Source organism: Phoxinus phoxinus (genome assembly GCF_949152265.1).
Source record: "Phoxinus phoxinus genome assembly, chromosome: 22".
NCBI classification, from domain to species: domain Eukaryota; kingdom Metazoa; phylum Chordata; class Actinopteri; order Cypriniformes; family Leuciscidae; genus Phoxinus; species Phoxinus phoxinus.
The window spans coordinates 26330323-26344005 of record NC_136897.1 but is presented as its reverse complement, the minus strand read 5'-3'; the positions used below and the strand labels follow the sequence as shown (position 1 = coordinate 26344005).

Below are 13683 nucleotides of genomic sequence, written 5' to 3'. Positions count from 1 at the left end.
ATTTCCTGCAAAATTTTTAATTTCCGGACTTATTTGATGTGAAGGCAAAACAATAATCATAGAAAACAGTCTCATGGAAATTAGTTGCTTTTCTATTGCATTTTTAGTCACACACATTTGTTTTAAAGCTCTCAGCTATGCACAAGGCAAAAAGCATCTGTGTGCTTTTTGATTGTAATAATCCATTATGTGTACGCACTATATTATTGAAGAGACTATTTGCATTAAACTATGGGAAAAATCAATAGAATTACATTTGTATTTTGAATATATATATAACTAACACTTAACAATAAGGTTCATTAGTTAACTACCTTAGTTACAATACTTGCAATACAATGAGCAATACTTCTCAGCATTTATTAATCTTAGTTAATATTAATTTCAACATTTACTAATACATTATTAAAATCAAAGGTTGTATTTGTTAACATTAGTTAATGCACCGTGAACTAACATGAACAATGAACTGGATTTTTACTAAAGATGAATAAATACTGTAACAAATGTATTGCTCAATGTTAGTTCATTAGTTAATACATCAACTAATGAACCTTATTGTAAAGTGTTACCATATAGTATTACACATTGTTTATACAGTCCTAAACATTTGCCTATATCAATAAATACACACACCGAACAACAGTTTAGCTTTTCTCCAGGTCATCTGTCAATTGTATAGATCATAAAAACTGCACATTTAGTGATTATTTGTTTAAAAGAGTTTTAAATGAAGTACAGCATGTCTCACTCATTTCATTTTAACTGTCATGCGTGCAATTTGCATTTATCATGTGAAGCGCTTGTAAGTACAGCTCATCCACATTTGCATGAAGAAAAGAGTAAATGATGGCTTTAGAGCTGCAGCAATGCCTTTAAACACACAATCTAGTCAAGAAAACCAGAAAGCAGCGCAGAAAAGAATCTGCATTACTCGAAACAATAATGTGCAAAATCAGTGAAGCATTAATTCAAGTCCTTTTACAAACAGCTGTTCGCATCCATCATCTCAGCACATAACTCCACCTGTAAACTACAGAACAACTATTCAGTTCCGACACGAAACACCCTCATGCTGTAGAATGTGAAGCGTCCGTACCTCTCTGATGATGGAGTCCTTGTTTGCCCTGTTAGGACGCCTTTCAATTTCACAAACACCCCTTCTGAGTTTGCACCCAGAGCTGGTGTGTGGTGAAATGAAGCAGCGTCCGACAGCTGGGTGTCGGGGAAGCTGTCTGTTCGGATGTTCCTCTGACTGACTGACTGAGTGTGTGAGTGAGTGTGTGTGTGTGTGTGTGTGTGAGAGTGAGTGAGTGAGGGAGTGAGTGAGTGAGTGAGTGAGGAAAATGCAGAGGAAGAGAGAGAGAAGGAGGGATGTAAAGGAGGAGGGGCGATCGAGAGACGCTTGTGCCTGATGATGGGTGTTTTTAGGAGAAATCAAGAGGCGCTTTCAGAGGAGGGTCAATTAGACGGTATCAACAATATATATATGTGTGTGTGTGTGTTTGTGTGTGTGGGTGGCCTGGTAAACCCTAATATGGGGACATAATGTCCCAAGATGGCAATATCCAAAATTTTGGACAATCCTTGTCCTTGTGGGGGAAATGTTGCGTCCTCATGAGGAAAACAGCTAATAAATCATACTAAGTGTTTTTTATTATTTATTTTTTAATGCAAAACGTTTTGTGTGATGGGTAGGTTTAGGGGTAGGGTTAGTGTAAGGGGACAGAATATATAGATTGTACATAAAATAATTATGAAAAGTCCCCATAATACATCAAAACATATGGTGTGTGTGTGTGTGTGTGTGTGCTGTGCTCTTGTTTATGTGATTTATGAGGACACAAATTTGTATAATGACATGTGTATTACACTGGTATTACAACTTAAACGTGGTTTATGGGGACATTTCATGAGTCCTATAATTGAAATAGCTTAAAAAACATAAAAAATTATGTTTTATTAAAAATGTAAAAATGAAGAATGTTTCCTGTGATGGGTAGGTTTCGGGATTGGGGCAGTGTGTGTGTGTGTGTGTGTGTATTGTAGTATTACAGTGAAGCAGAATACAACTTTTTTTTATTTTGAAATGAGCCGTCTTTATTTCACACAACACCTGTTAAACAGAGGTAGTCCAAATGTGGAAGAGCAGCGCAGGTTAATGTCCGCTGGCCTCTCATTATTCACAGGCCAGGTGGACTGTAGACCGCAGCGCAGTCGGGGAGCTGGCAGGAACTGACATCAGCTTGGCAGGGAAGTGAGCTTCACTCCCACCGGTGTCAGATTGAAATGGCATGGTGCCCATACTCATTACCAGCCTGATTAACCACTGTAATTATCTGATATTAGAGAAAGCGAGAGCCACCGGTGGCGACGATCAGCACTGGTGCAGAACTGCCCAGCTGTCCATATCAGTTAGCCCATCATAACACAAGTCGAGGGATAAATGCTAGAGACCAGAATAGAATGAGAACAACCTTTAGCTCACAATAGGGAACATGGGTGAATGGCTGCTAATTACGGTCGTCCATTAAAGACGATGAACTTCTGCAGGGTGATCTCTACGCAGGTTTAGATGGATATAGAAACAAGATGAGTGTATGCTCAGCTCTGAAAAAAAAAAAATATATATATATATAATTTCCAAATGTATTCAATTTAGTGCTGCCTGCTAAATTAAGGAATTTACTTAAAGGATTAGTTCACTTTAAAAAAAAACGTTTGCTGATAATTTACTCACCCCGATGTCATCCAAGATGTCCATGTCTTTCTTTCTTCAGTCGAAAAGAAATGAAGGTTTTTGATGAAAACATTTCTCCATATAATGGACGTCAATGGGTCCCAAACGGTCCAGATGACAGTGTCAGCGCCGCTTCAACGGGCTTTAAACGACACCAGACGATGAATAAGGGTCTTATCTAGCGAAACGATCGTCATTTAAAAAAAAATAATAAAAAAGTTTAAGTTTTATAAGCACAAATGCTCGCCTTGCTCTGTTCTGTGATGCGCGTTCGTGACATCACGTAATACGCAATTACGTTAAAAAGGTCACGCTTCTATGAAAAGTCGAAAATTTCTGTCTTGACGAAAATGTTCTTTTAGGCTTTTTAATATTACAACACCCAGGGGTCCGTTCTTCGTACGTTGCTAACTCACTTAGCTGGATTTGATTGTTGGCGATTTGGCATGATCTTGGATTGTTTGGTTCTTCGACGCTCATCCTGGACTTGCTGTCATAGCAACAGGTGCGCAAGCTTAAACCTGCTCGCGAGCAGGCTTATTTCATGTTAACAGGATTAGATCCCGGCTTCATAAGCGGAGGTGATCCGGGAAGTCCTTGTTTAGCGCAGCGCGATAGCGTACTTTTAGAGAGATATAGTTTTTCTCGTGACTCGTGAGTGTCATTTGTATCATTCATTTGTTGGAACAACACATTTAATGTCGGAGTCGGGCTTTAACAACAGCACAAACTGTGTGCATTTCCCTGAGATTCTTTGCGAGTGATACGGTGAATTTGGTGAAAAGTGCTGCCCGTCGTGCCATTCACAAAGTTTACCTCGCGCTCAAGCTTTTTTTTTAGGGTTTTTTATGGTTTTTCCAGACCCAAGGTTGTAAAGCAGATATTTTTTTTTATTTTTATTTTTTTTGCCAATGCAGGTACATTATATTTTTTTAATGAAGATCATGCATTCATGACTTAGCCAATAAGTATGATTTACAGTAGCCTTTGTGTCAGGCTTCACTAACGTGAATGGTGCCAGAGACTGTACACACGTTCCCATCAAGGCCTCAATGAAGAGGATTTTGTGAACAGTGTAAATGTGAAGGTAAGTTACTATTACAATTCTAAATATATCATATTAGTAATATTATTATATTAAATAAAAAAAAGGAATGGAATCAAAAAGTATGCAGTTGACTGATTAAAATGTCTTGGCGGTGTGTGACACTATACCATATCAGTCACATGTAGCACATTATTTGAACATGGAAACGGAAAATATAAATATCAAGCACACTGTATTACATAGGCTACACGTATTCTGAGCCTAACATAACTATTTTTTTTTCATTATGTAGGTGATTACAACATGCTTGGAGATACAGGGGCTATACCTGCAGGCAGTATTTTATGACCCCATTCCCTGACCCACAACCCGGACAATGGAGCTCTAGCCAGGACAAGGGCACAGTTTAAAATTGACCATGGGCAACTAAAGGGAAAATTTCAGTGTCTGAAAAGTCTGAGGGTTGCACCTGACAGGGACAGTGACATTATTGTTACATGTGCCGTATTACACATCAGAAAGGAGAGGATCCCTGTGGTGGAGATGCAGCCTGATGATGACCTCCAGCCTAATGACCTCCAGCCTGATGATGACCTCCACCAGTGCACTTGGACGGACCTAGTAGCAGACGGCACAGGACAGAATTGTGGGACACCATTTTTAAAATTCACTAAATGTTTAATAAAAGACAAGACAAATATGCTTAGTTCCTTTTTTATTTCAATTATTCTTTGTAAAGAAAAGCCAGTGATCAAGCCATCTTTTGCCTGCAATAAGAGATATTATATGCAAGGTCAGCAATAGTACTCCGTGTGTTCTTTTAGAGAGATATTTTTACATTAGCCTACATGCAGTGTTCACTTTCATAAAGTAAAGCAATTCAGGCTTTAGACCAGCCATTTGGATAATAGGCCTACTTAATTTAATGCAGCAACAAATGATTTTACAGTGTACTAAGATAATTAAAAGCTAATTTACCAGTAATGAAGCTGTTGCTGCTACTGGTCCCTGCCATGGGTCTAAGGAAGAGATGCCCCCAGAGATGCCCCCCACAATAGGGTCAATTCACATTCAACCAAATGGCCAGCCCTTCTGTCGGGGAGTAAGTGGGGGTGCAGGACCACCACCTGTTTTTTATTTAAAAAATGTATAGCCTTTTTCTTGGTTGCTGCACATGAACAACACATGCACATCATTTAACGGTGTATTTTTAAAAGAGACCAAGAACAGTATAAGTAGCTTAGTAAAGATTTCCATTTTCACTTTTACTTGTTCCAATGTTAGTGGGTGGTGGCTCTGACATTACAATGAACAAAGTAATTATGAAATTAAATTAAAATACAAAAATGTATATAGGCTACAAGTGATAGAAACATTTAACATGGTCCCCACTATTAAATTTAATTTGTTTGCTACTATTTGCCAGCCCCATCTCCTGCTACAGACTTTGGCTACAGACTTTGATGTGTTCCCTGGCGTTTTCATTTAACATTAAAATTCTGCATAAACTTCGACTACTAGCTTTTGCTCTGCTGCGGAGAAAAACTGTGCGTGCTCTTTGGCCACGGTGAGCAGCCAATAGCAGCGTTGCTGATCAATGTTTCTACTATCGATACATATCCCCTTTTAAACCAGCGCATGCATGCGCAATTATCTCAGATAACTCAATCCAGCTATACTAATCATAACCGGCAGGTGTGTTCGAAGAACCCAATTAGCCAGATCATGATTAGGCCGATTATATCATCTTGGATGTCTCGTTTGATCTCGGATGTTTTAAGCAACGTACGAAGAACGGACCCCAGGATACGCACACGAAATGGGCATTTTAAAAGATAAACTGACACAAAGACATTTGAATATGTGTGTGTGGTCCTCCTTCCACATCGGGGGGGACATCGGGGTGAGTAAATTATCAGCAAAAGTTTTTTTAAAAGTGAACTAATCCTTTAAAGGAATAGTTCACTTCAAAAAGAAAATTCATCATTTACTCCCCCTCAAGTTGTTTCAACCCTGTATGAGTTTCTTTCCTCTGCTGAACACAAAAGAAGATATTTTGAAGAATGTCGGTAACCGAACGGTATAGATGGACCCCATTGACTTCCAAAGTAGGAAAAAAAATACTATGGAAGTCAATGGGGTCCACTATACCGTTCGGTTACCGACATTCTTTAAAATATCTTCTTTTGTGTTCAGCAGAAGAAAGAAACTCATACAGGGTTGAAACAACTTGAGGGGGAGTAAATTATGACAGTGAACTATTCCTTTACTGATCTGAACAAACCCATAACAAATTATGCTTGCCGGTGCACTAATCATTTACATTGTAGGACAGAAATATGGTGCAGAATTTACACACCTTTAAAATCAACGTGAATTACTATTCACAATATGATGCATTTAATAATATGATGCATTTCTAAATTAAACAACATGTGGGACAGGACTTGGATTGGATTGGGAAAAGTGGGAATTACACACTTGAATTGTGCAAATCTGAACACATAATAAAAAAAACAATATTAATAAAAAGCAATAAACATCAAATTATTAACTTTTGACCAATTCAAATCAACATGTCATAGTAAAAAAAACTATTTTATATGCATTATTGTATAATTCAACAACCAGACTCATAAAAGAACAAGCATTACTCAGAAAACCAAATATCATTGCAATAAATATTAGTTCATCAGCAGAAACCTCATTTAAATAATGGACTTTTAACAAATATCAGCTAAGCTGCTCTTTTAAGATACGAGTTCCGCCTTAAGAGCTTAATTAAAAAGCTTTTAAAGCTTGTTTTTTTCTATGTTCCTAATCATTGAGACAGTGAAGTATTTACCTGAGCGAACTCAATCCCCGGTCTTACACAGCATGGCAAATAAATCTCTAATGACTGAATTTGTTCTCCCTGCACTGGTACACAATTAGACACGTTTTGCCGAGAAGAGCCGAGTCCTCTGTCTGCCTGCAGGTGCCGGAGCATTCAAATGACAAGCCATGAAGCCAGTAATAAGTGCAAGCAGACATCTGAGACCGAGAGCATTCATCTCTGCTTCGTGTCACATTAGAGGCCGCAGGATCACGATTCAGCAGAACTTCACATTAAAGCCTGTATGCAGGAGAGGTTTCATTTTAATAAGAGTTTAGTGTGCTATACATAAGATTAAAGTGCCAAGGCGAACGACACCGCTTGGAAATTCTTGGAAATGTACGTTTAATAAGCATGCATCTCGGTTCCAGGAAATCAGTGCTGTGCTGCATGTATTAATGACAACTCGGGCAAATGCTGTTTAAATGGTGACAATCAAACTGGATTTTGACATTTTCCAGAGAAATTGTGAGTGGTGCGTGCTTGTAAAACTCATGAGCATCTAGGATGTTATGGGTGGTTGCCGGGGCATTGCTATATGGTTGCTAGGGTGTTGTGGATGGTTTCTAGGTGAAGTTAAAGTGAAAGTTTTCATGCATTTGATCCGCCAGGTGAAAAAAAAGTCTGATTGCTTAGAAAAGTAAACGTACCGCTCTTGTCATGATTTGAGATATAAATCATGTACAGCACAAATGATGCAGGACGAGGTATGCAATGAAGTTTATTACTAGGGGTGTGTGTGTGTGTGTGTGTGTGTGTTTCAGTGACTGCATTCAATTATGTATGATCAATGCTTGTAGAAAATGTTGCACATGATGTTATTTGAACTATTTACTTAAAATAAACTTATTATAACATATTATACTACATTCCTCCGAATTTATGTTCAAATGAGCCAGATTTTTTCACATAACCAAATGCATTTTCAAATTAGCTGAATATGTAACACAGTCTCACCCCAAAACGTCACATACTGACGCGTCTTGACCATTCGGCAACATACGACGAAAAGGGTACCCTTTAACGTCCATATGTGACGATTCGGGAATGGTTGGGTTTAGGTATGCGGTAGGGTACCGCTAGAAGGCGCTGCTGGTGCGCTTATGTCTGCGTCTCATATGGACGTTAAAGGGTACCTTTTTCGTCGTATGTTGCCGAATGGTCAAGACGCGTCAGTATGTGACGTTTTGGGGTGAGACCGGGCTGGAATATATGCACAAAATTACCAAATTGACATGAAATCAATGCGACTTACTATGATGGCTTGAGTTAAGATAAGGAATGGCTTGCTTGAGGTGAGCGACACGAATGCTGAAGACGTCCATCTTTTGTGCGAGCAGGTCTTGGCAGATTCATGAGTCTTGGTCATGGTGTGGTGACCTGCCCTCCATCACACACTCATTCCAATCCTGATTGACTGCTATGTTCCCCTCAGGAGATTTACTGCTCGGATTTAACTCATCAGACCAGGTGCAAAACAAGGAGACGGCCATCAGTCAAAGTACACCCTGTAATCAACCTAACTTTTTGTTTGGCCAATTAGTTTGTGAATAACCTAGAATTAAACTAGCCTTGGTTTTAAATCTAATCCTATTGGTTAAGCTCTGTAAGATAAGTCAAAATACTGTGAAGAACAAGAATCAAATGAACCTTTCAAGCATTCTTAAGTCATACTCTTGGTCAGTTTTTGAAAATTGTTATTGGTGCACATTATTTCAATGAAAAAACTTTCAAACCCTCTTATTTTTCAGCCCCTTCAATCACCTGTTATATAAAATGCATTCAAAATAATTCATTATTTTTACTTAATTGACCGTTCACAAAGACCCGCCCCCCTTAGTTACTGTTGCTATGTCCGACAAGCTACGCCATTTTGTGGCTCTTTAATGTGTCTGTCAGATCGCTGTAAAGCCTCAGTTAAAGCTGCTCGTGAACCGATCATCTCTTCCGTCTAGTTCATTTATAGCATCAAATAAACGTGAATGAACATCAGAAGGAATGTTGTTTTAACCACGGAAAGGCGTCAGTACACTCCGCTTCTCAAGTTCACATCCTCCCATGTTAATCTACTAACTCTCCTGACTGCTTTGTCCGACAAAATGGCAAATGGCGAAGTATGATTCGTCAGATCACCTGTCAATCAAGCTCCCTGCGAAGGGTCAATTAATGTACTTTTAATAATTTCAATTTTATTAATTAAACATACGGCATATTTTATCGCTAGATTTTTTTTAAAGCCTATTAAACATGTATTACGCAATCATGTCAGACAGGTTTCCTTATATAGAACCTTTTTGGCATAAAGGGTTCTGAGTCAAGAACCATAGGGATGTTCGCCGGAATCAAATGTGACGTCACGATATGGGCGTGGTCGCGAACTGGTTGGCAGAAAGAACCAAAACATGTCGCAGACTCGCAGCAATCTACCTGTGTTTTGTCAGCATATGCTAATTATTTGTCCGAAGAACCAAAAAAGAGATATAAGGTTAAGCTTTTATATAACCAGGGTTCATGTTCTCTGCCTGATCAATATCACCTGAGTGAGAATTGGAGCAAAAGCCCGGACACATGGCCAGATTTGACATTCGGCGACATCTATCTGTATCTCATCGACACGCCATCTATGTTTACCAGAGAGTCGATGAAAGCGTACAAATCTTTAGATGCCTATAAATTAAGTAATAATTACGAATATTACTTGTTGTAACTAAGGATAACTGGTAAATATGTTACAACTAGAGTAAAAATACAGGTGTAATTTATCCATGGGCTATATTCAAAATTATCTTACCTCTGATATATAACATTGGTTAACATATACGTAAAATGTATGAATGAAAATACAATAATTTACCATTAATTTATAAGGGTATGTCAGTGTTATTATACTTCCATTGCTCAGTCACAGCATGCACAAAAAGTTATGTAAACAAACACTTTGACACGTCTTCCGCGGTATTTTGTACAGTTATTCATTCATTAATTAACCCATCAATGCGATAGAACCTACTAGTAACATTTATTTACAAAATTAGTTTTAATTTTTAACGCAAAATGTAGGTAGCAGACGCGATCGTGGTCCGCTGGCTCCCATTGTTTTCCGCTGGGTATAGACGCCTAATTGCAGAAATTCAAAGCTTTCTTTCTTGATTCAGGCTGTTTAGGTACACGATAGAAGCTCTTGGGGTTATTACTCTTATCGAACCTGTTAACACAGCCGATCACAAAGCACGATACAACCATTTTCTTCTGTGTTTGCGCTGCGCTTTAAGCGGTCATTACTTTTCTTCTGCCAACCAGAGCGCGTCGTGACGTCACGGCGAACATCCCTATAGAGCTGGTAAGTCCCGCCCCTCCGTAAAACCCCGCTGGACCTCAAAGTTGAAAAAGCGTCAATGCAAGTGAATGGGAGAAAATAATTATTTTCTGGTCCCGTTCGAATTGTGCCATGAATGTGAACATTTGTTGTCTGTGAATTTTTTATATAATCTTTCGTGTGAAGAATGCGACAATTTAGCGGGTAGAAGTTTGATACGGGTAGACTTTGTGTGAGAGCACTTTGTGGACTACAACTCTTCGCTGCTTTCGGCGCGTTTGAAACGTCAACACCACTAGCTCACGGCTCTAGCTCACGGATCCCGCTAGACATGGCTGTGTCTTTGGTGCACTTCACAGCCTTCTTTCAGGGAGAGGACAAAATCGTTGAGGTTGGCGAAAACCACGGGCAAGTCAACTTTATGCGGTGACGTCACATAGGCGACATGTAGTCTTTCTCGTTATGTCTTTTCCACAACTGCTAGCCGACGAATCATACCATATACTGTCAAACTTGTAACATGAAAGATTATATAAAAAATTCACAGACAACATATGTTCACATTCATGGCACAATTCGAACGGGACCAGAAAATAATTATTTTCTCCCATTCACTTGCATTGACGGTTTTTCAACTTTGAGGTCCAGCGGGGTTTTACGGAGGGGGCGGGACTTACCAGCTCTATAGGGTTCTATATAGACCTTCTGTAGCTCCGCCCCTTCTCAGCGCTGCGCTCGTTGTCTTTTATCTTCCGGTCTGTATTTTCACTGCGATCTCGCGTATTTATGAATGAACGGCTCGTTTTTAAAATCTTCCCGGTCTACGACATCTGCTTTAAACATTACAATGCTTGTGATAACTTACGTTAACTCTACAAATTAGTAAATCCACTTCACCAGCTAATAGAGGGTTTTCACCAATGTCACGTTCTGGGCGGTAACCCGGATGCGCGGCCATTATGGAGGCACTCGGATGTAAACAACAGCATGGATTGCACTGTTTATGTACTACTGAACACATTGTTACACTGATAAACCTCGGAAAAAACACGTGGAAGCTGCGAAATCATATAGAGAAGGACTTAGTAAGCAGGAAAGAGAAAGAGCGTGAAATTAAACTAAAGTTAATATGTGGTAAAGATCCGAACGAGCTAACGTTAGCTTCTCTAGCCCTTACTGCAATTCTTCCTTCTGTTTCTTATCCCGACAGGCAACGTTCAGATTGTCAGTCCAAAAAAGCACATGAAATCCGTGTCATCCATATGTGGTTTGAAATCTTGTTCAAATCACATATCTGGACATCAGCTTCAGTCTGAACGCTCTGATCGGATTTCGCGTGGTGTGTGACTCTCACACCACGTAAAATGTAAACATCAGACGTTGTTATAGGGAACATGCTGAAAGTCGCTGCCGAAACAATGCTGTGTTGTTGCAAAGCACCAGACGAGCAGAAATTATTATTTTTGAAACCGGCGCAGACAAGAGCGCGTAAAAACAGCTGTCCATCCCAGCCTCCTACAGTTCTGCCACTCAAGACGCAGTAACGTTAGTCCAGCGTGGCGGATACACATTTCCATGTTGTAAAATTTAAATGAGACAACATCTCTATTGCAAATGCAAACCCCTCCATCAACGCAACGTCATTGCCATATTGCCAAAGAGCTGCATGGACACACACATCGGATCTGAACAGTTGCGATACACAGTCATGGACATCATTAGATCAGATTCCAATCGGATACAAAGATAATTGGGCTTGGACTGACAGTGTGAATGTAGCCATAGTTAACTACGTCAACATTTTAGCCATAGTCAATGCTTCATTTACACATCATGTGGCTGATGCTGTACCTCTCTCAACCACAAACGCCTTCTTTCATCAGTTTTTTGCACTCTTCTCTTTAACTTTTGACAGTCTATAGAACTCGAAATGTTTTTCCCCGATGCGACCGATTAGTACAGACCGAAACTCGACCATTTTTCAGCAGCAATAATCAGCCAAATTTGCGAGTCCGTTCAGATCAGTGGCATTGTTTACGTTCAGTGCCTCCAAAATGGCCGACTTCCAGATTGATGACATGTAGTGACCGCAAAACCGGAAGTTTAAAGACAATATGTCTAAAGATGGCTGCGCCCTCGTATCTCTGGCGCATAAGGTCTAGAACCTTTTTTTTCTTTTCTAAAAGTGACCACAGAAAATTGATCTCAGAAGGGTTTTGCTGTTTAGCAGGCTCTCTCTGATCCAAAGTGACTCCAATTCTCCTAGTACAACAAAGTGCTTTGCTTAAAGGAGAACTCCGGTCAATTTTAACATTGAGCTCAATTTTTAGTAAATTTGGAGTGCTGTCAATACAGAGAACAACGACAAAAATCGGTGTTGCCTACACTGTGTTATCCTATTTTTAAAATTTACACCCTATTGACTTGAATGGGGCAAGTTTTAAACTTAACCAGTTCTTAGTCTTATCATCCTTGATGTGTCATTACAAGTGCCCAGCCATGTTGAGTGATTCCTTCAGAGTGAACACGAGTGAATCTGACTGCAGTAGATGTGAAAGATATTAATAAAAATGATGTTAATTCAGCCAGCGCAAATACCTGTATTTAGTTCCTGTTTTCGGTGGAAGTCCAAAGTAGTCGATTGTCGAGTTCACGCGCATTGGTTTAGTTACTATGATCACGCGCGTGAACTCGACAATCGACTACTTTGGACTTCCACCGAAAACAGGAACTAAATACAGGTATTTGCGCTGGCTGATATAACATAATTTTTATTCATATCTTTCACATCTACTGCAGTCAGATTCACTCGTGTTCACTCTGAAGGAATCACTCACATGGCTGGGCACTTGTAATGACACATCAAAGATGTTAAGAGGATAAAAGCAGGTTTAAAACTTGCCCCATTCAAGTCAATAGGGTGCAAATTTTAAAAATAGGATAACACAGTGTAGGCAACACCGATTTTTGTCGTTGTTCTCTGTATTGACAGCACTCCAAATTTACTAAAAATTGAGCTCAATGTTAAAATTGACCGGAGTTCTCCTTTAAGGTCTCAGAGTCTCAACCCACAACTCTCGGGTTATTAGCCAGGATCTTTAACCGCTCAGCACTTCCCAAAAGTGCCTTGCAGTGTAGCACTTTTAATCACATGCACAACAAAATAATTATGCTGTACTTAAGGCGTCCGCTAACCTGTTATTACTGCCCATGTTTCCAAGGCAATGCGAGGAAGTGCATGAATCCCCTTGTGTAGAGGTTGACCCCTCTCCGGAAAATGCATGTTGTGGATTTGTCTTTAGCATCATTACAGCCACTTTACTGTTGTTTTATACTGCAGTGAAGTGATTTTGATAATGCCAAACCGTTAGACCTTGCTGCCCTGCATGTGCTCATCATCCAGTGTGTTCTTGCTAGATTGAACAGAACTCGGCTGGAGTCTTTTCATCAAACCCGACTAATCCGTCTTATCTTAATAACATCCAGCCTCTATCTGGCACATTGCAGAAACAATCGACCCAAAAGTGCTCTTTTATCAGTGCATTCACAGCCTGTTCAATATCAGGATACCTGTTCTTCTGTAAAGCAACCGCCCTGCTGATCTTATCGGTTTGACTCGACTTTTTCACTCTCACAAGTTCACGTTTTCATGCTAAATCTTCCTATTCTGTTAAAATGTTATGCCTTGAAATTCATATTTAATA

General features: G+C 39.5%; 1 protein-coding gene across 3 annotated transcripts in view; it reads right to left on the bottom strand.

Moving 5' to 3' along the window:
* The window catches only part of mmel1 (membrane metallo-endopeptidase-like 1), a 35219-nt gene extending 27216 nt beyond the window's left edge, over window positions 1-8003 (bottom strand). The window contains exon 1 of one of the 3 annotated variants that reach the window (XM_079598453.1): window positions 7919-8003. In XM_079598453.1, coding sequence (XP_079454579.1) covers window positions 7919-7988 — 70 coding nt within the window. In that variant the 5' untranslated portion in view covers window positions 7989-8003. Of the gene's footprint in view, window positions 1-1099; window positions 1312-7918 lie in introns of those variants that run through there. The other 2 variants (XM_079598454.1, XM_079598452.1) reach the window with 2 other exon arrangements.
* Between the last annotated feature and the right edge of the window lie 5680 nt (window positions 8004-13683).